The sequence below is a fragment of the Pseudorca crassidens genome, chromosome 6 (genome assembly GCF_039906515.1).
Source record: "Pseudorca crassidens isolate mPseCra1 chromosome 6, mPseCra1.hap1, whole genome shotgun sequence".
In the NCBI taxonomy this organism is placed as follows: Eukaryota; Metazoa; Chordata; class Mammalia; order Artiodactyla; family Delphinidae; genus Pseudorca; species Pseudorca crassidens.
In genome coordinates, this window is record NC_090301.1 from 15,684,817 (window position 1) to 15,710,759 (window position 25,943).

Sequence of the window (25,943 nt, forward strand, 5' to 3'; positions counted from 1 at the left end):
AGAAAAGGCCCATTGGATAAAAATAGAGGTAGGAACATTAGCAGTATTAGGAGCTGGAGCAGATACATTGGTGCTGGTGGGACGGCAGAAACCATGGTGAAAATAGTTAGCATTTGAGGGCTTGCTTGACGCCAGACACAATGTGTCCAGCACTCCGAGCACTGAGGATCTTATTTACATCCCAGGACTCTAGCAGGCACCTGGGATTATTCTCCCCACTCCTCAATGTTTCACAGATAAGGGAACCAAGGTGGTACAGCTTATGTGATCTGTCGAAGGTCACAGGGTTTGGAAGCGTAAGAAGCCAAACGCCATCTTAGCCCATTCCTTGCACTGTCTCCCCGCAAAGTACGGCACAGACGTGGAACACACTACTTTCTGCTGGAGCAAGGGCAGCCACGAAGGGCTCACCACGACCAACATCCTTGTAGCACACGACCCAAGTTAACAACACCAAAACCCATGGTTGAAAAGATAAAAACGGGAGAACAAACTATGGCAATACCTGCTCCTAGGGTAACACAGACCACCCAAAAACTACCAGGAAGAAGAAATGATTGGAGGAGCAGCCGGAAGGAACATCACTGTTTCTCCTTCTCTCCATGCTGGCCCCTCCTAAATCCTTTTCTTCAGTAATAAAAGAAGGTCAAATTTAAAAAAAATGATTCACAGGATAAAGCTAGATCTTTCATTTCATGGTGCACTACTTCATAAGACAGCTGCCGTTCTTGTCTGGTGATATATTTTCAATTTTAATATGTGACAATTTTTAGGGGAGAAACTACTAAAAATGTCATTTTCCTTTTAAGTGTGGGTGTCTTATAAAGGTCACTACATGCAAATACGCCGATTCCTTCCGCGGCATTGCTTGGTATAATCCTGTGATTCAGTACTTGGTCACTCTGATTTCTGGTTTGTTCACTCAGTCCCCACGCTCACTGATCTGCAGATTCTTGTTCTGCTTTTGGTCAGAATCTTCAGAATATTGAGCTATAAAACAGTCCCTGTTCTGAGGAAGGAGGAAGTTAGAGGCCCCCTGAGTCACATCTTTCCAATGTGACTCCGTTATACTATAGTGGATTCATAAATACGAGTCCAGAAACACACTGCAAAAAGAAACTATTTTTTTTTAACATTTTGGATTTTTAGCCAAGAGAAAAGCATTTAGTTAACACCTTAGGAACAGGATATTTCATACGCTCAAGAATATTTACATAACTAAGCAAATTTTACAATATGTATCTAATATTCATAGACACATGAAGATGAACTACACCATTAAGTTGTCCAGTGTTTTTTCTGTGCTTAGGAAAAACATCACCCAACAAAGCCAGAAAGGGTGGGAGAAGGGGCTGGAGGAAGATACTTTAAAAATACACTGGTACAAAAAGTCTGTTAGATAATATTTTTATAATTTCTGCTATAAGTAGTGAATACTGCTATTGATTACATCATGCCAAAGACTGAGTATATATTCCATAAATGGAAGGTTGGGTCAACAAAGAAAATCTCTTTTAACTCACCCTTTTATAAGATTAAAAAAAAAAAAACCCACATATGATCCTCTCATTATAGATACAGAAAAAGAATTCAACACAATTTAGCCAAAATTCATGAGAACACTTCTTGGCAAACAAGCTCTAAGAGGGAGGGGAAAACTCCAAGTATAATACTCCATGGTGAAATGTTAAAACCATTCCCTTAAAATCAAGAACAAGACAAGAATGTGTGCTATCACTACTTCTGCTCAACGTAATACTGGAGGTCCTTGTCCGTGCAGTAAGGCAGAAAAAAAAATAAACAAATGAAAGGTATAGGAATCAAAAAGGAAGAAATAAAATCCATTTTTGATTGTTTTCATAGCAAGCACAAAGAAATGAGAGACATTTTGTTGGCATTAATAAAAGTTTGGCAAGGTTGCCAAATCAATATACCAGATTCAATTGCATTCCAACACATCAGCAGAAAACCAATTTCAAAGCATTGCCTGAATACTAACAAAAACATAAGATATCTAGGAATAAATCCAGCAAAAGGGGTGCAAGATCTTATGGAAAAAGTTACAAAACTCTACTGAAAAATACAAAAACAGTTAAGTAAATGGAAAGATATAACATGTTTAGGGGGATAAGATGACTTTATGTCATAAAGATATCACTTATCCCAAAATTAACCCATAGATTTAATACAACTCCAAATAAAATTATGTTAAAATTAATATCATCTACAAATTATTTTATATTTTTTAGGAAAGTGAAAAATATTACTTTAAAAAAACTATCGCTCATTTAATTTTTGAAATTAGTAATTATGTTTTATTTTAAAATAAAAATGGATAAATTCTTATATTATTCAGTTAAGAAAGACATCGAACATTTGGCAGTGGTAGTTGTGATGCTCTCAATCGAATCCTACTTCAGGATTGCTTTACTTTAATCACCGTCATCAGATTAAGTGGAACCAAGATCCAACACAAAACATGCCCAAGATACTGCTATCAGGTAACTAACGAGCCTGCAAAGCCACTTGCAATTGTTTGTATCTACAACAGTAAAAAGAGATCTTTCAAAATAGCTTGTAAAGAAACAACAGAAAATACTTGCCAAAAACTGAATGGAAGGTGGGGTGATAACACACAACATCTACTTTTCTTAAGACTTTCCTGAGCTCTCTAATAATACATTTTGGGCCAGGAAAAGAAGAGATCTTTTTGAGGCCAAAATCTTTCATTGCATTAAGAAATTCCCAATAATGCAGAAGAACATTATGTATTTTAAGCTCTTGGCATTTCACATGGTTGTTTGGACAGAGCAGGAAAAGGCGTCCTGTAATTTCACAGGGGGTCCTTATACAGACATGGAGGGAGCTATATTGTTACATTTAAGAAGGCTTCAGGGTACTTCATAGGATTTAATAAATATTCCCTAAGTTAAGAATTATGACCCAAACAGCTGATATTTGGGATTTTGTTACAAAGATGTCAATGGTAATTTAAAAAAAATTCTTATATGGAACAATGTTAGTAATCTTAGCAGCTAATATTCCTCAGAAGTATAACATATCCTCATAGGAGAATTTTTTCTATAAAATGACAATCCTTTAATTTTCTCTAAATATAAAACGACTACCTTCTATTGTAAACAAAACGAAACCATGCAGAAAATACAGAAAAGAATGAATAAGATAAAATTTTCAAATATCCAGAAAGAACCACTGGTAAGATTTGGTTCATCACTCCAGATCCTTTTAAAAAAAAAATTGTTCAAATACGTGCTTATACAGTTTAAAACATTCGGTCCTATTATAAATACATTTTATATTTGATTTTTTTTTGGTTGAACAATATATCATACATGTGTTTCCATGTCTAGAAATATATGGAATTTTAATAACTTTGGGGATATGCTTTGGATATTGTGATTAAGTTTTCCCGTTGTAGAACATATTTGAAAAAATCTTTTACAATTAGATATTTGATAAACACTTCCTGGTGATGAAAGCTACATGTAGGAGAAAAACATAAATCTAACAAAGAGGGGCAGGGAGGTCTACCACTTGAGGAGTGGACGTTGAGGTCCACTTGAGGAGTGGACGTTGTCGACCTTGAGACCAGGAAAAGTAGCCATTAGAACATGAGTTTGTGAGCGTCTATTCAGCTTCCCTTGCCGTTGCCTTGCTCCCTGCCATCTGGAGTACAATTGAAATAAAGAGAAATCTCCTTTGCTTTTTATGTATATCAGAGAGAATGCTCTCTTTTATAATTTTTAATTTGAAATTGGTCAGCTATCCTCAATGAAATTACACACAGGCAAAGTAAACCTCAAAAATCATATTTTATGCGAGATAATGTCCTCATTTAGCATGCCGCCGGGTAAAAAAAAGTGATATAGTAGAAATGGAGTGTTGATCTCAGGTGACTCTTTTAAGATGCCTCTTGGTTCAAGAAAGACAAGAATGTCAGACTCTAGGTATGCTAGGGCTGAATGCAGATGTTCTGCGATGGGTAAGGAGGGGGTTGAAGATTCTAAGCATGTTTGTAGACAGAGAAAAAGTGACAACTGAGGGGAGAGTGAAGACTTGATGTGTGAATTTGACCTACTTGCAACACCAATTTGAAGTGACAATGAAACAGAAAACAACAAAATATTTTTTAATGCAAAAATCCTGCAGTTATAAAACAAGTGAGTCGAATGAAAGTTAAGGGCAAATGTGCTTCTTTTTGACCCTCAAACATTTCTCTGTGCTTTCCCTGGGCAGGTGGCTGAGGCCAGTGAGCAGGAGGTTTACAGTCAACCCCCGCAGCCCTGGAAATCGACACGACAGCACGGCGGGCTCTAGAGGGGCCTCAGAGGAAACTCTACCCATTGCTGCACTCTGCACACTGGGCTTCCTGCAGTGCACCCAGTGCCTGCAGTAAAAGCTGTGAGCACCAATTTTTATAAGGCAGTATTTATTTTATTGATTTTTTTTAATGTTTTTTGCGGTACACGGGCCTCTCACCGTTGTGGTCTCTCCCGTTGCGGAGCACAGGCTCCGGACGCGCAGGCTCAGCGGCCATAGCTCACGGGCCCAGCCGCCCCGCGGCATGTGGGATCTTCCCGGACCGGGGCACGAACCCGTGTCCCCCGCATCGGCAGGCGGACTCTCAACCACTGCGCCACCAGGGAAGCCCCCGCAGTATTGATTTTTAAACGTAGATTCACAAGGATCAGCAAAGGTAGTGAGAGAGACACTGTGTAGCCTTCACCCATTTCCTCCCAATGGTTACATCTCACATAATTATACCTCACATAATTAGTTATCAAAACCAGGAATCTAACACTGGTACAGTGTGTGTGTGTATAGTGTTAGGACAACTTACCACATGTGTAGCCTTATTAGCGACTACTGTCATCAAATTATAAAACTATTCCATCACCACAAAGATATCCCTTGTTACACCCTTTTATAGTCATGCCCCCATTTTTAATCCCTGGCAACCACCAATCTGTTTTCCATCTTTATAACTGTGTCATTTCAGGAATGTTAGATAAATGGAATTATACAGTATGTGATCTTTTCAGATTGGCTTTTTCATTCAGGTTCATGCCCTTGGGATCCATCCAAGCTGTTGGGTGTATCAATCGTTCCTTCCTTTTTATTGCTGAATGGTGTTCCATGGTATGGATGTACCACAGTTTGCAGAGCCATTCATCTGCTGAGGGACATTCTGATTGTTTCCAGTTTGGGGCTTACTACAAATAAAGCTGCTGGGAACCATCATGTACGAGTTTTTGTGTGAAGAAGATCTCGTATCTCTGTGATACATGCCCAGGATTGCAATTGTGGGTTGCATGGTAAATGTATGTTTAGTACTAACTTTTTAAGATCAAGTGAGTTTCTCTTTTCAAAAGTAACATTTTCCCATCATAGATTATTTACCTGGTGAGTCAACTGGGCTGAGGGTCGGGTGAGTCACGGGGAGAGGAGGGGAAGTACTGATCACCAAATAAATCATTCTAAACCTAAGAGAGGATATCGTTTTTATGGGCTTCATTATGATACATATGGGCGCCATAATCTATGCAGGTATACCTGCCTATACTGGGAAGTACTGAGGATGAGTGTGGGAAGTCCCACTTCTATCCCTGCAATGGTACTGAGGTAGTAAGCATGAAAATACCAGGGTGAGACCATTTATAACTCAACATGTTGGGAAATTTCAGATAAGGCCTTCAGGGTCAAAATTTTTGGACAATAAAATATGACTGTGGCTTCAGATGGGCTGAGATGGAGGCAAAATTAAAGGACCAATGGATGTTGGGCCCTCTCCAAAAGCAACGCTTACGCAGGAATATACAACTGAATAGATACTGGGAATATTCATTTCATTCCTTCTATTTGAGGATGTGCGTATTGTAATGACCATGCAAGAAGGGGGAGACCCACGGCAGGCAGGACTCGGGGAGGACTCCAGAATTGTGTGCCACCCTCTGCAAATGCACAAGAGAACTAATTCATTCTTCTGTTTCACAGTCATAACGTCATAAAGTGAGGGTAACATCCTCTAAGCATATACTGCCTTCTTGGTTCAGAGTTGCTAGGGAATATATGCTTTCTTTAACTCTCACAGAATCTCCAGCCCCTGCCTGAGGCTACTGAAGTATCACGAACATTTCACAGGCTGCAAATGATGGGCTTGACCTGGAAGGAGCAGGTAGAAGGACAGGGGACCAGGCATGACGTATCTAAACCCACAGAGCCTTGAAGGGAGCTATCACTCTCCCTTATTATCCTTCTCTCCCTCAGGCTCCAAACGTTTTCTCGTTACAAGGAAAAACTAGAAATCCATTAGTTGTGAGCTTATGTTAACTGATGTACAACGGAAGATTTTGGTGCACAATGGATAAACTGAGAAGACCATCAAAAGTCAGTAAGAAAAAAAAAAGAGAAAAAAAAAAAAGTCAGTAAGAAAAACCTCCCCCATTGAAGTCACAGTGGAAAAGTCGATACAGTATATATGACCATTCACGAAAAGAATAATACAAGTATCTGCTAAACAAAAGGAAAACACTCATCCTCATTAGAGATAAAAGAAATACAAAATTAAAATAATGAGGTGTGTTCATTTTGCTATTCATTTGGCAGATTATTTTTTTAAATGGATGACAAAATTAGAGGACGAAGATATACAGAGAAACAAGATATTTATAATGCCTCAGAATATCAGCCTATAAGATACATATTAATTACAAAGAGGAAAACATTTACCTGAAAGACACCACTTAAACACCTTTAAAGGTGTATAAAGTTAAAATTACTGGGAATGGAGCAAATCGACATTGTGTGTCTCCTGGTTTGACGCACTAAGAAAGATACAATATTTTTCTTGTGGTATTCCAGCTAAAAATACAGAACCTGAATATCATGAGAAAACATCAGACAAACCCAGACTGAGGAATATTATACAAAATAACTGGCCTGGACCCTTCAAGAGTCAAGGTCAAGAAAGGCAAAGAAAGACTGAAGAACTTCCAGGTTGGACTAAAGAGACAATACCAACTAAATGCAATTTATGGTTCTACGTTAGATCCTAGAATGGCAAAAGGAGACTAGTAGATCAATTCATAAAAACTGAATAAGGCCCATAGATTACATACTGTGTCTACATTTTGATAATTATACCGTGGTTATATATGATGTTAACATTAGGAGAATATTGGTCAAGAGTACATAGGAATTGTTTGTACTATTTTTGCAAACCTTTTAAAGTTTTATTTCAAAATGAAAGTTAAAAATAAGAATGTTTTAAAGAAAATACTTGATGCTGTCCTTTATTCATAAAAACCTAAGTGTCCATAAACAGTAGAATTGATAAATAAATTATGTTTGTGCAATGGACGCTGCAGGGCATGAAAAACGTACATCCTATATGACTCATTTATGTGAAGTTCAAGAAGAGGTGAAACTATGCTATGGTGACGGAGGGAAAACAGCAGTTACTGGGGGTTAGAGTGGTATCGACTGGCAGGAGCGGCCTGAGGGAGCTTGTTGAGTTTCTGGAACTGCACTATATCTCTACCTGGGCAATAGTTACCGGGATCTAGACATACAGTCAAATTTATCAGGTTGTACATTTAATATCTCTGCACTTATTATACTGAAGTTATAATAAAGAAAAAGAAAATGGACAACAAGAAGATAAAGAATGCTGACAACGGGCTAGCAGTCTTGCATTGCTGTTCAGAACAATAATTGAGATACATTTTCCAAAAAGCAATTTGGTAGTTAGCGTGAAGAGCTCTGAAATATGCTTCTCTTCCAGTTCTCAGGAAGCAATTAAATATTTAAACTCCAGTTGAAGTAAAAGATAAACAATGAAACAACAAAATACATACTTTAGGAAATGCTTTAAAAAATTAAGTTACAATCGTATGATAAACTATAATACAACTATTAAATCATATAATTAAAGAATGTTCGGTTATGTGGGGAAATGCTCATGATATGAGTGACCAATGTTGATCCCAGTATTATACGTGCATAGGATGTTGATAACTTAAATATTCTATGTTTTCATAGAGATAAAAGGAAACAATACTCTAAAACTTTAATATTTTTCTCTGGGTTGCAAAATTATGGCAGGATTTTGTTTTCTTCTTTATACTTTTCGGTGTCTTCCACTATTTCTAACATAAACATGCATTCCTTTAATAGTAGAAAAGCATAAAAAGTAATTCCAAAGTATTGGACACCTTCCTAGTTGAAAAAAAAATCAAACAATCAAAATTCAGAACGGAAAAGAAAACCAACCAATTTCTAACAGAGCCTCCTTTAACTTGTCAGGCTTTTAACAATATCTTTGATGTTCTATTTCACGGCTACCTTTTAAGTCACCTATCAAGAGGGGATGATTTTTTTTTTAACTGCAAAAAAAAAAAAAAGTTCACCTATGCCCTTTCCCCACCAATTAAGCCCCGGTCTCTCAGCTGCCAACATTTTACCCCCAGGAGCCCTCTTCTCACCATCATCAACTCTTCCTCCACTCAGAGGAGTTCCTGCTTTAAGGAGCTGTTTCCCATAAAATTCTATGAGAACAAAGTTTTTGCCACTTGGAAAAATCAAAACGTACCCGGAGATGACAGAGGACATTTCTCCTGGAGGCATGATTACAAATACATGGCATTAACAAAAGCAAGTATGAACCCAGTGTTTTGTTTTGGATCGTTTCATCTTGTTTTATTAAACAAAGAGGTATAAAACTGCCAAAAGCATTTGGAGGACTAGAGGTAATATTTCAAAATAGTTTGAGGAAACCATTACTCCCCTTCCCAAGATTCCTAACCGCGCCCTCAAGATCTCTGGTGGTTCACTCATCTCCCTCCCATCCACCCTGGCCCATGCCTAAGGATTTTTTCTTTGTTTTCAAAACAGTTTGCTAATTAGCCCACACAGTTTGAAGCAAGAGTGAGAGGAAAAAAATGTGAATCAGTCTTGACCGGATTTTTCCGTATCTCGTTTTCTTAATATGCAGAAAGTATCTCACCAGGCAAGCAGAATTGTAAAGACCAGCGGATGCCCCAGTTTTAGGATTTCCATAGTTTTCTAACACAGATAGGAGCCTTCTATATGTGTTGCCAGGAGACACTGACAGTATTCTCTCCCAGGAAAATTGTATGCCAAATAAAATGTAAGAAGAATGCCTTTGCTCGAGACATAATTCTTATCGGGACAACAGAGGATTTAATCATTAACTATACCCACAGAGGTGAAAGTGCTTTTAAAACTGGAAAATTTCAACACCTCAATTATAAGAAAGGTAAAATTAGATTAGACTTGCTGTCAACGCCTTCCTAAAAAAAGCACAGTTATCTAATCACATTTTAAAGGTTGACAGGTGTTTCACCGTCATCAATTTTTAGCAATACCTGAACTCCCTTCACGGTGTCCAACAGAAGACAGCAAACCAATAAAAAAGTTATTCATTAGTCAAAACCTTCATCAGTTTCCTGGTAAAAAGGACAGAGCTAACACTGAAAAAAAAAGCCATTAAGCTAAAGAAAGACACAGCCAGGTAAAGTGGTCAGGGGTAAAATGACTCCAGTTCTGACAGGAGAGGGCAGGCGACCACATTTCTGCCAAGAAAGAAAATGTTGAGTTTAGCACACCCTTACATGCTTCATTCAACAGGGATCGTTAAGTACCTGTTGACAGGTTAATATGTTCCAAGCATATGTTAGACTGGGGATGCACAGGTGAGGAAGAGGACCCTGGTCCCTCCCTCACAGCGCCCCCCCGCCGCCCCCATTCCCAGCTTCACAAAAATGCTAGAACTAATGATTTAATTCCAATTATGTGCAAGTCTTCGGAGCACTAGAGACCAGCATGTTCTGGTTGCAAGTGGAGAGCCACTCAGGTCCCCTCCAGTGAGAGGAGTTGTAAAGTCATCCTCAGAAGTAAGGAAATACACCTGCAGCGGTGTGAGCCTCACCGTGTGCCATTCCAGCTCAAAGTCAGCAGTCCTCTAGCACCTCCCCCCTCCGAAGGGGAGTCTACCACTCAAGACTTGCCTTCTTTCTCCACGTGGAGTTTTTCCTGCTGCTTTTGCCATCCACTGGTGCAGGCGTTCTGCCCTCGTCTCTACTGTGGACATCTGCCTTGCTACTGCTTTTTCTGTCTCAAGGCTTCTGTTTATGACCTCCTTTTTCTCTCTGAAGTCCATCATGACTCTACCATTTATGTCTCTACGTCTGAGGTCTGGATCTTCCATTCAGAGTCCCTAAGGGAGCGATCTGATTGGTTCCATTAGTCACTCTCCATTACGCAGTATCCCAATTAGGTGAAGTTCCCATGCAAGGCCATTTCATAAGATGCTGACCAGCCTAAAGAGGCTGCTTTTGACTCAAGGGCTGACCCCTGATCCAGTCAGCTTGTAGCCATAATGATGGGGTCCCCTGATTCAAAACATGGCAACCTACATCTTAAGAAACCATTTGTGGTCTCTTTCCTCCTAAGGCATTTACAGGCGCAGGAGACACTCAAAGTATCACCAAGAACCCAAAACAGACACTAAGGCTTGATTTAACATTAATTCCATATTTGCTGTTGTTTGAATATAACATCGCCATTTCTATTTTTTTTTTTTTTTTGGTACGCTGGCCTCTCACTGTTGTGGCCTCTCCCGTTGCGGAGCACAGGCTCCGGACGCGCAGGCTCAGCGGCCATGGCTCACGGGCCCAGCCGCTCCGCGGCACGTGGGATCTTCCCGGACCGGGGCACGAACCCGTGTTCCCCGCATCGGCAGGCGGACTCTCAACCACTGCGCCACCAGGGAAGCCCAACATGGCCATTTCTTAAATGCTTTAGCACCAAGTCCCTCAGTGCCCCACAGAGGCATTGCCATTCAATCCCACACTCTTTCCGATTAAGCACACTGACACCCGAGAACCTTTCTCAGCACCGCGCCTGAGTTGAAAATTCTGATTTGGCACATGGGATGAAATTGATTTGCCATCCCCCTGTCTATAGGATGAAGTCCAAGTTCTGCAGGAAGCCACACTAAGGGTTTAGCCTGAAACTCTGGCTCTAGCTCAACACTCTATCCAATATAACCTCACCAGTTTCCTTACACAACGTGTGCTGGATATTCTCCATTCGTCCTTCCAGATCCACTCTCCATGTTTCTCCAGGGAGGCCGACCTTCTCGGATTGCATCAGCCCAAGCTCCCTGGCTTCTGGTTGAATTTGGACGAGGAGAGGTATTGGCAGGATATGAGAGGGCACACAGAGAAGAAGTGTGAGATGTATTTCCCCCTCTCCTCCCGCCTGGCTGTGGCTCCTTCTCTACTAAAGGCCTCAGCTCCAGTCAGGGGCCTCTCTCTGACAGCTAAGCTCTCCTTGGGTCTGGGGTTACCAGACGCTATCCTCTCCCCTTGCCTTTCTAGGCTGAAGTTGCCTGTTCCAGGACACTTCATCCTCCCGTGCTGATTTTTTTCCAGCCCTGCCTACATCTTTGTAAATGATCCCATCTTTGAACTCCCTTCAATTACCCACCCCCTTTTAAAAAATTTTAAATAGACTTTTATTTTTTTAGAACAGTTTTCAATTTACAGAAAAATGTATTTTCTTCTATTTATTTATTTATTTATTTTTGGCCAGGCTGCATGGCTTGTGGGATCTCAGTTCCCCCGACTGGGGATTGAACCTGTGCCCCTTGCAGTGCAAGTGAGGAGTCCTAAGCACTGACTAACCTTGAGTCCTAACGCTGGACTGCCAGGGAATTCCCAATTTAGAGAGAAATTTAGAACATAGTATAGAGAGTTCCCACATATTCCACATTCTTCCCATATACTCGGCAGCCCGTTTCCTGATCTTTAACGTCTTATTAGTATGATTCACTGGTTACAATACTAACGGGTTATTTTTAACCAAGGTCCATATTCTTTTCAGACTTCCTTAGTTTTTACTGAATGTCCTTTTTTTCTGTTCTAGGGGCCCATCCAGGACTCCACAATTACACTTAGTAGTCATATCTCCTTAGGTTCCTCTTGGCTGTGACAGTTCCTCAGACTTTCCTCGTGATTGATGACCTTGACAGTGTTGAAGAGTACAGGTTTTTTGTAGAATGCCCCTCAAATGGGATTTGTCTGATTTCTTTCTCATGATTAGAATAAGGGTTTGGGTTTGGGGGAAGAAGACCACAGAGGTGAAGTGACATTTTCAACATGTGTCAAGAGTATATCGTTTCAACACAAACCAAGAACACATCCATCATCATGACTTATCACTGATGATGTCAGCCTTGATCACCTGGCTGAGGTAGTGTCCATCAGGTTCCTACATTGCAAAATGTAGGGGCTCTTTCCATATTGTACTCTTTAGAAGGAAGTCACTGTGTGCAGCTCACACTTCAGGAGAGGGAAGTTATGCTTTCTCTCCCTGAAGTAGAGTAGAACCTACGTTATATCGTTTTTTCTTTCTTCTCTTTTTCTTTGGTAAATTGAGGTAAAATATTCATAACACAGAATTTGCCACTTTAACCATTTTTAAGGGTTTCAATGACCCCTTATCAGTAGGCCATCTGTCTCCTGCTGGGACTCTTATGATACCCAAGTTGAACTTGTCACTATTCATCAAAAATAATAACGTGTCTTTATGTTTTATTACATGAGATTTCCATGTAAAGAAAAGAGATTCTCACATTTTCATCTACTTGCCTCGTACTTGACTCAAGATGTCATGGGCTCCCCTGGGGATCACCATTACTCCTGCTACTGTCTCCCTGACCACGTATTTCTTCTTCTATACTCTAGCACTGGTTGCATTGCACCGTTTTCTTGGTGGCTTTCCCAGGGCAGGAACTAAATCTTATTTATCTTTGTATCTTTAAGGCTGAGGACGGTCTCAGAAACCCAGTAGCTGATCAATAAATGTTAGCTGGAAATAAAGGAAGCAAAGATGAGATAGAAGCAGAAGTGGCTTATTTTCTCCAAAGATTAAAGAGAATGTTAATACCTAAGATTGGTGAGGGTATAGGAAAACCTGCACTCCTAGTTACGTATCCCTCCACCCTTTCTGTGGGACAAGTTGGTAATACCTATAAAAAGCCAACATATATGCATATTTCTACACAGCAATTACAAGTCTGGAAATTTAAATTAAGAAAGCAATCAAAGACTGACATCAGTCTTGGCCATGATTTTTGGATTTGACACCCAAAGTCGAGGCAGCGAAAGCAAAAATAAACAAGCTGGACTACATCAAACTAAAAGCCTTCTTCACAGCAAAGGAAATTCATCAATAAAATGAAAAGGCAACCTAACTAAATGAGAGAAAATAATTGCAAATCATATATCTGATAAGAGAGGTTAATTTCAAAAATATATTAAGAATACAACTCAAGAGCGAAAAACCAAACAACCCAATTTAAAAATAGGCAGAGGGGGCTTCCCTGGTGGCACAGTGGTTGAGAGTCCGCCTGCCGATGCAGGGGACACGGGTTCGTGCCCCGGTCCGGGAAGATCCCACATGCCGCGGAGGGGCTGGGCCCGTGAGCCATGGCCGCTGAGCCTGCGCGTCCGGAGCCTGTGCTCCGCCACGGGAGAGGCCACAACAGTGAGAGGCCCGCGTACCGCAAAAAAAAAAAAAAAAATCAGGTTGAACATTTACCGAGTGATTATCTTTGGGCAGTGGTATAATGAGCATGGATTTAACTTTTTCTTTGTATTTTTTCCAAGTTTTCTCATCTGAACAATATCTGCAACTAGAAAAAGATCAAATGTACCTTTTCAAAGTGGCTTATTTTGTCATTTCCTACCTGAGCACCCATCTGAAGATAATCAACACTTGAAGACTGATCTGTCGGCCAGTTTAGATATAATCAAGCCCAGACATCCACAGCCACCATGACCTCTGCTTCCAACCATCACCACCTTGTCCTGAACACACTAAGGTGGTGGATCCCAGGGGAAGAGAATTCAGAGCTTCCCCCTTCTGTTTGCCAGCTTCTCTGGGGTCCCACTTCTGACCTGGATCCTGGACATGGGTTTTTTTGTTTGTTTTGTTTTTAAAGCCCCTCTAACTGACTGTAATGTACAGCCACAGTTGGAAACCCACGGTTCTATTCTACTCTGCTCACTTTGCAGGTGGGACAACAGAGGCCCAGAGAAGTTCAGAATGATCCCAGGGCAGACAGACCTAGATCCTGGTCTTTTGATTCCTGGTCCTTTGCACTTAAGCAAACCCATAAAATCAAGGGTGGGGTTTTGTAGATTGACAGACTTGGAGCACCCCAAATGTTTCAAGAGGAAAACGGGGAGTGCAAAAAGACTTCTAAAAATAACCTAATTTTGATCCCTTCCCCAATCCAAGTTTAGAACTATGTCTGAGCAAATAGTTATCCCAAAGTATTTATTGAGCACAGTACAGTTTGGAAAGATTAACCACGGTCTAACATAACAATGGGAAAGGCACTACAAAATCTAACTTAATGCAATGGTGTTGAGTGAACGAAGATAATAGAAATCAAAATACCTTTGTATTCAAGGTTGGCTTCATCCCAGAACAAATAAACATAATTCCCAGACCGGCCTCTGCCCTCCTAGCTGGGTCCTAGGACCCCTGTCTCTTTCTCCTGGTGACTGCCAAGAACGTCCTCCTCTGGTTACCCTTGCAAACCAGTTACACTTGTAAACCAAAAGCAATAGTTTCTCTTTCCATCCAGTCTCTACCCTGCCCCCAACCAGTCCTAACACCTCACACCTTCCCAATGAGACAGATAGAATGAAGCCTCGGATTGTTTCCCTGGAAGGTGTGCACGGTAGAAAAAAGTTTAGACTTAAGTCACCGATCTGACCGTGTGATATCTGGAAAGCCCTCAACAAAGCATTCAACTCTTCAGGACGCAAACCTTTTCTGTCTGTGACATGCATGGCTACTGGGAAATCTATGAGGGCCAGTCTGATTTATTCAATGACAGCTTTGTGCAAGCCCAGCCCAGACCTGGTTTGTAAACGTGTAGTTGATCTTGAAGCTAGTGGCGTGTGGTGTTACAAGAATGTGTAATGGAAGCCCTCACTTAGTCATTTCCCTACTTGTCCCTGCTTTAAGCAGTACAAGAAATACAGAAAACATGGGAGGTGAGAAAGATTAGATTTGTTGCAATCTAAGAACAACTTCGATTGTTGAAGAAAACAACTTCACTATTGTTTGAAGTGTCTTAAATCAATACCCTGGTGCTGCCTGACTTCTAAGTTATGTGGAAAAATTTGATTTTCAATATTCACGCTTCAGTTTTTAAAAATCCTCAATTTCTTATCTTGAATTCTTAGCTCCCTCTTTTTCACGATATAGTGAGTGAAGGGTGTTAGATGGGAAGGGGGAAACCCCACCATTGGCCTCACCGAATGCCCGGGTTGTTCAAGCAGCAAGACACGTCTCTGCAAGAATATCTGCTTGTTTTGCTTTTAAAGCGCAATTTTATATTGCCATCCACACTCACTAGTTTACAAAATTCACTGAGCTCCCACATGCCGGGCCATGAGGAGAAAATACTGAGCAAGCTAGACAAGTTGCGTGCATTCTTAGAGCTTATCATTCACTGGAAGAGGCGGCCAATAATCAGATATCTGCACAAAGGTGTGCCTGCACAATGTGATAACTGCTGTGAAGAAACACAGGAGCAAAGAGAACCCATAAAAGGAGGAGGGAGACTGGAAGGTGAGTGAAAGTGTCTCCTGAGGAATTGACCTTTGAAACTGAAGGATGAATGGGAGTTTATTTAGAGAAAGAAGGACAGGGAGCTCAGGGAGGCACAGGCCACAGGCCAGGCAAAGGCCAGAGGCCAAGGGGAAGAGTAGCTGTTGGAGAGTTTTGTCAGCTGTCCCCTTAAGGTCTTATCAATTATACGGGGCAGGTATGCAATTGTTTTCTTTTGGCAACTCCACCTGTACTTGCAAAGTATTAATCTTTCCAAGTCACTTGACACCAACCCACCTTTAAAAACATTAACCCATTATTTATCAAGTGCTCTCATTTTTTCCCCATCACACACCAATGTGGTGATTTCTTATCGTGAATTTTTAGCTCTCTTACTTTTACATGATCGATAGTAAGTGAGGTCGTGTGTAGGATGGAAAGGGGGCGACCCTTCCGTTTGGTTCACTGAATGATCAGGGTCTTCAGGTGGCAAGATAACACCTCTCTACAAGAAAATCTGCTCATCTCGCTTTTAAAGGGCAAGATGGTCCTTTTCCAGAATTGAAAGTTACATGACTAAGGGTAATGTTTAAAACAGTTTGAGAAACACTAAGGGGAAAATGCGCTCTTCGCCAGCTTCCTGAATTAGGGAGACAGAGTAGACCCTTGAGGAGAGAGCAACAGAGAGCTGCCCGTGCATCTGCCTGTGGGTATAAAGTGTGTGTGCACAGAAAACGCCAAACAGCATTTCAGGATGGAGACTGGTTCTTATTCCTTCCCTCTGCCCCATTTTAAAGACAACGCGAGAGGAAAGTGGAAGGGGAAAGGGGGCTCTCAAACTCATCTAAAAGTTACTGGGTGTCATGGGGACAGAGAATGAACAACAAGAGATGGAAAAAAAAAATACTACGCAGGAAGATTTCTCTGGACTGGAACCCACCCCCCAGCCTCTAAATAAATCCTACAATTTAATGCCCATAATATTCCATCGCACATGGAAGCCAGGTTCTTCATAATTCCTCAGTTACTAGATCTAGAAATCTACACATAAAGGCCATCCTGCTGTCACCAAAACTTTTAGGAAGAAAAATACGCGGTTTCCTCCACCACCCCCGCCAAGAGTTGTAATTAATACATTGTTTCAGTTTTCATTTGCCACACTTTCTACCTCCCCTCCCCAGAAGGGCAGCTTCTGTGGCGGCCCAGGGCATCTCATAGCTGCAGGGAGCCCTCCCTCCCAGAGGGCAGCCCTGCGCCCCGGCAGACAGCAGCCCCGGCACATTAGCATCTGCAGCCTGTCTGGGCCCTCCCCTCTGGAGTCCCTGTGCACTGCGACGACGCGCTGGCTTCCCAAAGCCGCAGTGGATTGTGTAACCACACTGTGAACGCCTAGAGGACAGCGTGGTTAGCTTCACTCCTGACAGCGTCTGTTAAAAGTCACTGGTGCCAGTTAATAAGAGACCCACCAGGCAGGAGGGACCCTAAGACTCTGGGGGAAGGAGAGAGCGAAGCGCTGTCTGGACGACATCACTGGAGGTAGGGGGTGGGCTTTATAAATCTCTCCAGCAGCAATATTTAAACCCGAAATTCTGTCCTTAGAGCTGGCGTTGCAGGACGGTGAAGGGCGCGCTGAGCCCCGCTCCACGCCTTTAGTGCGGATCAAAGAAAGGGGGATGGGCGGAAACTCAGAATCCTGGGGGGAGTAGTCAGAATTTCTCCTCAGGGAAGCCTCTTGTGAAAATGCCAAGGACGTCTCCGCTCCTCTTTTCAATTATGTAACTCTTACACATTTGGGAGAATACGCATGAACATAAATTTAATTACTTATGAAACTAGAAAGTCTCCAAATAGGCTGCATTTAAAGCTCTGGGGGCTTCTGAAGTCTTACTAGACCTGGTTGCCACCTGGCAGCGTTAGAGGATGTCATCCTAGGGATTGGACTCCCACCCACCCCTCCCTGGTACCCACAGCGCGGGCAGCCGGGTCGCCGCTAGGGTATGGGGCCCTCTCGGCACGGCAGGATCGGCGCGCACCCACCGCCGCGTCGCCAGGACCAGCAAGTCCGCAGGCGGCGGGGCGAGCTGTCCCCTCCCCCCACCACTGCGAACACCTGGCCCGCGGTTACCTGCGGGACCGCGACTCTCCGCAGCCCACTGGCCGGCTCCTCGGCGCCCCTGCCTTTGGCTGCGGGGAGATGCCCGAGCCCGGGCGCCCGCGCCGCGCCCTCCGCGGGGCCAGCACAGGGCTCGCCGGGGCCTTCATCCGGCGCGGGGAAGAGCCCGCAGCGGCGCTGGAAGCGGGCGACGAGCTGGGAATCCTGCAGGCTCCAGAGCAGCTCGGCCATGGTGATCCCGGGGCCGCCGCCGCCACCACCACCCGGTGCCCCCCGCTCGCACCGTCCCTCCTGCCTTCGCCCTCGCCGGGCCGGGCGCTCGGGGTGGCGGGCGGGGCCCGGGGCGCCAGCCAACAGGTGCGCCGCTCGGGTCCTAGCGCCCGCCCCGCGCACGCGGACGTCCAGGTGTTCGCCTTCACCTTGCGCCAGGCACGTCCGCCCTCCTTTCCTTCCCGGCGGGCCCGGGCGGGCTCGGGCGATCCCCGGCGTCCGGCCCGCTCGGAACTGGGCGAAAGGGTACAGGTGTCTACACCGCGCCTCTCTGCGCCCGAGCGCGCCTCCTCCACCCCTCCCGGCTGGTGCAGAAGTGCTACCTAATGGGGAGCGGCCGAGCACGTGTGGGCCTGCGTGAGTCCATCCTGGCGTGCGCCGGCTGATCGCTTAGTGACCTTCCTTTCACTTTTGAGCTCAAGGGGAGGTCTGATTTCCCCTCCAGCTCCCCGCATCCCGCCTGTAGTCCTGCCTTTGCCCACCTCCGGCAGGTAGAGGGAGCCCCCCTAGGGAAGATTCCCAAGTTCTTACCAAACTCTGCGTGATGCAACGTCTCCCCACGGGCCCAAACTTCTTTGACCTTGCTCCACCGAGGAGGTTCGAAGTGGATCCTGAGTCATCCTCTGCGTCCCTACCCTTGCCCTTGTGATTTGGCAACTGGGGAACACTTTGAGGCAGGTGGAAAGGAAAATTGATTCTTTCTTGGCTTTCCGCATTAAGAAAGATGGTGGTTGCCCCTCTCCTACTTCTTTTTTCCGCTCTGCCTCTAGACCTTTAGACCCGAAGAGAACAAGGTGTTGAAGGACCGCGAGGAGGTTGACTTCTCCCCACACCTGCACCTGCTTTAGGGATCTCAGCAGAACAGCAAAGAAAACATCCTGCTGGTCGACCTTCGTTTTCCCTCCTCCCTCCTGAATCTTCTAGCGGCACGGCACTTCCTCACAGGGAGTGAAAGGCAACAGTCAAATTAGGCCCAGATGACCTGCTTGCAACGAAAGTGCAACTCAATCCTTCTGTCTTCAGTCTGCAGCTGAAGGCTGAGCATTTCCTGGTGGCCCAGGGTAAGTCCTGCCAAGTATTTGGTTGCACAAATGACTATGGAGGAACACCTGCCACGACCTTGTTTATCCAGATGTCAATTCAGGTCTTTGGGATGTAGCTTTCAAGGATGACTGGTCTCCCTCATGCCTGAGTTTCCTCTCTCCTTCCCAGTCCTGTCTGGTGAGCAAAATCAAGGTGGCTGAGAGAGCAATGAAACTATTGGGAAATACCGTTCCCCACTTAACTCACAGAAGAAGTACAGAGCTGCCGTCAAAATCCAGCTGTGTCACACACAGAGATGTTCAATCCTAGAAGCAGAAGGCTTCTCTCCTCAATGTTGCTGTCATTTACAGTCACTGGGACCAAACCCTGTGGTTTAGTTTGTTGTTGTTTTTGTGGTTTAGTTTTAACAGCTGGAATTGTAGTGGTTTCGGACCTGTTCTTTTTTTTTTTTTTAATATTTTTTTATTTATTTATTTTTTGGCTGCGTTGGGTCTTCGCTGCTGCGCGGGGTCTCTTCTCTAGCTGTGGCGAGCGGGGTCTACTTTTCCTTGCTGTGCGCGGCCTTCTCATTGTAGTGGCTTCTCTTGTTGCAGAGCAGGGGCTCTAGGCACGTGGGCTTCAGTAGCTGTGGATCGCGGGCTCTAGAGCGCAGGCTCAGTAGTTGTGGCGCACGGGCTTAGTTGCTCCACGGCATGTGGGATCTTCCCAGACCAGGGATCGAACCCATGTCCCCTGCACTGGCAGGCAGATTCTTAACCACTGCACCACCGGGGAAGTTCCAGACCTGTTCTTTGTATGTGTTAAAAGAAATATGTTCCCCATGAAGACACTTGAGTGATGTTATCTCCCAAATTCGATGCTTTGATTTTCCTTTCTCCCGATTAGGAAAAAGAGGCAAAGCCAAACATGGCACATGGAGCATAAGGCCAAAAATCACATATTCAGACAATGCATTATATCCCCTTGGGGACCAGGTACTGCCTGCAGCTTCCAGTGGCTTGTGATGTCACAGTGTGCCTCACTTTCCTCCTGTGATGAGATGAGAATCCTCACTTCTTGTCTTTCTTATATGGCTGGGGTGGCCGTGCTTGGCTTGTGGCAGTATTACTCCAATCTCCTCCTCTGTTGTCACAGGGCATTCGCCCTGCATGACTCTCTGTGCTCAAATTTCCCTCTTCTTATAGGGACACTAGTCACTGGATGAGGCCTCATCTTAACATGATTACATCTGCAAAAAGGCCACAGTCACAGGTTCTGGGTGCACATGAATTTGGAGGGAATGCTTCTCAACCTAGTAAAGTACTTTCTCAGTGCCAGGCATGTGCTCAGTACTTTCATGCCATAACTAATTTAATCACACTTTATCCTCCCAGTGGCCCTCATCCTTCATGTATTTGACAATTGTGCATTTACTAGTGTCAGACACTCTTCTAGGCCTGGGGATACGTCAGTGAAAACACCAGAGGCCCTAGATCATGGAACTTATATTTTAGTGGGGGGACAGCTCATTTAAAAAATCAAATAAATCTGTACTTTTAGGAAGCGACAAATGCTATGGAGAGGAGCAAGGTGGGTGGGCTAGGGGGAAGACCTGTAGGTAAGTTGGTTACCTCCAAAAGGAGGATATTTGTGCAGAGACCTGAAAAAAAAAAGGAGCCCCCCCCCCCCCCCAATCCAGATCAGGAGAAACAGCATTCCGGACAGAGGAAGCTGCAGTTGCAAAGGCAGCCCAAGCTCAGCAGTGTCGGAGGAACCACCAGGAGGCCAGCCTGGCAGGGGAGGCTTGAGTGCAGGGATTGACTTGGGAGAGGTGGGACCAAGGAGGGCCATTTAGGCTGTAATAAGGAGTAATGCTCCCAGCTCAGAGGTAGGAAACTTGCCCACAGCCACACAACTAAGTGGCAGAAGGAGGATTCAACTCAGGTCTTTGTGACTCTAAAACGTATTCTTTCCATTACTAAATCACATTCTATCCCTAGAATTTATCTTTACTCTTTACTCTTGTATTGAAAAGTATTCCCAGTGTGTCATGAGTGCTCAGTAAACACTTAGTGAATGTTGTTCTAGACTAAGAGCACCCCTCACAGTTTCTAGAGCTTTGGGAGTTTAGGACTCATTTGCAAATTTTTGCATGTAAATTCTACAACCCCCAGAGGCAAGTCGTTTTATCTCTTTTTGTAGAGGAGAAATGTGAAAATGCTCTGAGATGTGAAGTAATTTTTCCCAAAGTTACAAAATGTATTACATTCTCTTTTCAGGGTCTGCCATCTCACACTGCTCTTATGGGAGGATCTCCTTCCTCCTTCACCCACTCTCTTCCCAGGGGATGGGAAAGGAATGGGAGAGGAGATTGGCAGCCATCGTTTGAGCCATATGACCTGGCCCCCGGTCAGAGCTAATTGGCCCTGGGCTGGACACCACTTGACCAAACTTGGGATCATCAAACGCTTTCTCTTTGGGCATTTGGATTCACAGACCCCAGTTTGTATCTGTTGAACTAAGGAGAAGAAAATTCACAAACTGGAGACCACACCATGGGGCAGGCAAGTGGTCTTACTGCTGAGTGCTCACAAGGGAGAAGTAAAGCAGACACACAGAGAAGTTAGGAAACGCAAGCAATTGATCCTGAGAGACAGCTCCGCGGTGCCTCGTTCCAGCCACAGCGAAGGTCCTCCTAGCCTGGGTTCCCAAACTACCCCCGAATCCTTGGTAACAACTCCCCCATTTCTGTTACTTATGGCCTGAAGAGTCCTAACTCAGCCAGCCAGGAATTGACAGAACACGGAAATGGAGCAGCAACTCCCCACCTTCAAGTCACCATCAAGGGGTTACCAAAGCCCTGCCCACCGCTTGCTGCTGGAGGCTTCTTCTTGCTGCCATGGAAACCGATTCTGACCCCTCACCCCAGCCCATCAGGGTGCTGAAAAGGGCTGCAGAGTCCTGGCTTCCTAAGAGATTCTGGAACACAGTGAATCTATTGATATTTCACCTCATGGTGAATCAGACTGCTTTCTAGGCTTTGCTGGAAATCTAGTCACTTTCTGTGGGGAAGCCATTCTGAGATCCAAGCTAACTTTTGGCACATAACCCTTTCAAAATTTGCAGACTACTGTATATGTGAATTTGGTTACTGGCAGTCTTTTTTTAAAAGGGTAATTTATATCTTTGCATATATGTTACATGAAGTAACCAAAGATTAATAGCCTTAGCAGATTAGAGATACATCATTTGTTGACAAATGGATCAAAACCCCAGGCTCCAAGGACTGTCCAGATCACTGAAATTTTAAAATGTAAAGCATTAAACACAGCTTTTTCTTTCTTCTCCTTAACTAATGAAAAAAAAATTTTCTATTTAGACAGTTTCAATAAATCGTCAAACATAAATTCTTGGGGTGGGGGGAGAACCTTTCAGGCTGGGAGAAATTTCAGGTTAAAACCTCCCTGCTTAACTGAGCTTGGCTTTGCAACATTTCATCCTACAAATGGTTTAAAAGAAAACAGTTACAGGTGATGTTCCTGTAAACAGAGGGACAGAAAGAGGGAAAGCAGTAAGAAGAACGACTGGGAGCCTTGAATTTCTCCTGCAGCGAACAGGCAAGGAATGGTCCAGTCCGCATGCGCTCACAACCATGAGTGTTGGTCCAGTCCGCATGCGCTCACAACCATGAGTGTTGGTCCAGTCCGCATGCGCTCACAACCATGAGTGTTGGTCCAGTCCGCATGCGCTCACAACCATGAGTGTTGGTTAAGAGTTTGATTTCAGCCACGACTTCTTGGTTTGAATCCAGTTGAATCAAACCATATGAGACAAAATAGTTTTCCAATGAGTGTTGATGGATTTTGACCACTTTATGAGGAACACTGTAGGGCTTAGCCTGCTCTACCTAACTAAAGAACTTGAGGGAAGGGGGAGATCTCGTGCCAACCAATTTTAAAAGTCAGTCCTCTTTGTTTGGCTTATGCTTTGATAAAACATCAAACATCTACTAGAGAAAAGGGAACGATTTCTTCCAATTCCATCAGGCATGCATTGGGGTTGGTCAAGCTCATATACAGAGAGCCCCAATTTAAGACAAAGAAAATATATTTGACTGTTCACAAGTGGTCTATTAAAAGAGTCATTTTTATTCCTAAAGAATATTCCCTATTAGTAACACTCCTTGTTGAGTCCTTTCCAATAATCAGTTTCCTGGACACTTTTTTTTTTTTTTTTTTTTGCGGTACACAGCCCTCTCACTGCTGTGGCCTCTCCCTTTGCGGAGCACAGGCTGCAGACGCGCAGGCCCAGCAGCCATGGCTCACGGGCCCAGCCGCTCCGCAGCATGTGGGATCTCCCCAGACCGGGGCACGAACCCATGTCCCCTGCATCGGTAGGCGCACTCTCAACCACTGCGCCACCAGGGAAGCCCCCTGGACACTTTTATAATATGATTCAATTTACAGTTTCAGTTAACATAACACTTTCCAAGACTAGGTTTATTACATAGATCTGGGTAGAACTGTACCACTTAGTTGTCAAAAATTTAAAACCTCATTTACTTCGGAATAAGCTTCCAAATCTAAGTGAAGCATTTGTGGTTATATTTCCTGGGTATATTCAAATTCATGAATCATCTACGAGCTAAAGGTGGATTGGAAAACTTCACAGACATTCATCTCCAATATGCATTGTGTAATAAACAAAGCAAGTCCCAGAATAATGTGGAACACTAGGTATAATATGTTGCTATTTATGTTTAAGATGTTAAAATACACGTTTGTGTGTGTGTGCAGGTACATATATGTGCATACGTGCAAAAGATTTGAAAAAGGTCTGGCATAAAATCACTCATTAACTAACGGTAGCTACCTCCTGGCATGGGATAGACTTTCAGTTTATCCCATGTGAACTGTTGATGCTCTGAAGTGGCCGTGACTCCAGGAACCCAGCACTCTGATTCAGTGGCCAAGCCACTTTCTTCTGGACTTTCAGTTTATCCCACGGCCACTTCAGAGCATCAACAGGTAGGAGCCCCACACCACCTGCTAGTGCCGGCACAGCTAAAACTGTGGGCCTGGGCTTCCCTGGTGGCGCAGGAGAATCTGCCTGCCAATGCAAGGGACACGGGTTTGATCCCTGGCCCGGGAAGATCCCACGTCGCGGAGCAAGTAAGCCCGTGCGCCACAACTACTGAGCCTGAGCTCTAGAGCCCGCAAGCCACAACTACTGAGCCCACGTGCCACAACTACTGAAGCCTGCATGCCTAGAGCCCATGCTCTGCAACAAGAGAAGCCACGACAATGAGAAGCCTCCACTTGCCACAACTAGAAAAAGCCCGCACTCAGCAATGAAGACCCAACACAGCCATAAATAAATACATAAATAAATAAATTTATAAAAAAAAAAAACTGTGGGCCTTTGCTGTGCGAAAGGAAGGAGGACAATTTTAGGGGTTGTTATTCAAGTCAACAAAATTTTACCTTATAAATTCATTTCTTTTCTCTGTTTGATTTTTTTTTTTTTTTTAATACTTCTAAGTTCTCTCTTTATCTCCAGCTGGAGGCCTAAAACTTACATTTCCCAAACTCGCTCTTGCTGGTAGAGTTCCAGTTTGGATTCCTCATATGAGAGAGGCTGGTGTGATATTTGAAAGTGAGAGGCAAGCAGAAGCACTTTTGCTCCGCAGTCCTGACAGTCTATTGTGGAGGCTTCTGGACCACAGACATGAGGCCTGGCAGCCTCTGGGGGTCTTGCTGTGAAGCGCCCACTTCCTGTGACTCACTGCAGGATCCCGTGATTCCTTTATTTCCTGATTACCTAAATGCCACTGGCAAATTCCCTAGGTCCCCCATTCTGTTTTTCAATGGCTAATGAGCTTCTAATTTCTCTTTCTTTCTACTTCAGATAATACTGAGAGTAGTGTATTAGTTCTCCAAGGAAACAGAACCAACAGGAGATTATCTATCTGTCTATCATTATCTATCTCTATCTATATATCTATATGTCTATATACAGAGAGGTATATATATATATATTCCAGTGTTGTCCAAGGCCATTTGGTCATTTATATTATTTAAATATCTATACCTGGCCATTTATAAATATATCTATATATTTATATTATATTATATGTAAAATTTAAATATATAGATATATAAATATATCTATACGATTTATGTATCTATATCTATTTATATCACAAGATTTATTATAAGGAATTGGCTCATATGATTATGGAGGGTGGAATTCCCCAGATCTGTGGGGAGAGCTGGCAAGCTGGGGACTCAGGACAGCCAGTGGTGTCGTTCCAGTCTGAGTCCAAAGGCCTAAGAACCAGGGGAGGAGATGTAAGTTGGCACTTTACAAGCATTATCTTTAATCATCACAGCAACCAAAAAGTTTGGGAAAAGTTACTATTACCCTATTGGACAGATGAGAAAACTGAGATTTGGAAAGGTTAAATCACTTGCTATCAACTATAGCTTTAATCCATTATTCACTAGCATGATCAACTCACTAGTGGCCTGACCACTGAAGAGCAATCATGTATCTTAGGACATAAAGCAGCTTTTCTTCCACTCACCTGCTGTTGGGGAGAAGTCCCACTTCATCTCCTTACCCAGCAGTCCCCTGTGAAGTTATTAGGAAGGCCAACATCACGTGTTGGACTGGTAAATAACTTGTAGCCCAGAGTAGCACAGAGGAAGGCAGCATCGAACTAGCCATTCTGAAGGGATGTCCGGTTGGATGGCCTGCCCTCCTCCCCAGCTTGTTTCCAACTCCCTCCAGGATGTGGGGCTCTCTGCACATTTGGTGACCCTGCTCCTGGGTTGTTAGCACATTCTCCCAGCATTCTTCA

At 43.7% G+C, this 25,943-nt stretch overlaps 1 protein-coding gene and 1 long non-coding RNA gene across 19 annotated transcripts in view; one reads left to right on the forward strand and one right to left on the reverse strand.

The window, feature by feature from the left end:
- SGPP2 (sphingosine-1-phosphate phosphatase 2) overlaps positions 1-18,373 on the reverse strand; it is a 133,035-nt gene extending 114,662 nt beyond the window's left edge. For 17 of the 18 annotated variants that reach the window (XR_010944222.1, XR_010944216.1, XR_010944217.1 and 14 more), the window contains exon 1: positions 17,801-18,370. Coding sequence is in view for 1 of the 18 variants with exons in the window: in XM_067740434.1 (XP_067596535.1) it covers positions 17,801-18,019 (219 nt within the window). In the remaining 17 variants the exon portion in view is untranslated. Of the gene's footprint in view, positions 1-17,800 lie in introns of all 18 variants that reach the window. The other variant, XR_010944230.1, reaches the window with a different exon arrangement.
- LOC137226162 (uncharacterized) lies at positions 16,990-24,436 on the forward strand. The gene is made up of 3 exons (XR_010944232.1): positions 16,990-17,211; positions 18,829-19,119; positions 21,361-24,436. It is a non-coding gene; the product is annotated as an uncharacterized lncRNA (long non-coding RNA).
- The last annotated feature ends 1,507 nt before the right edge of the window (positions 24,437-25,943 follow it).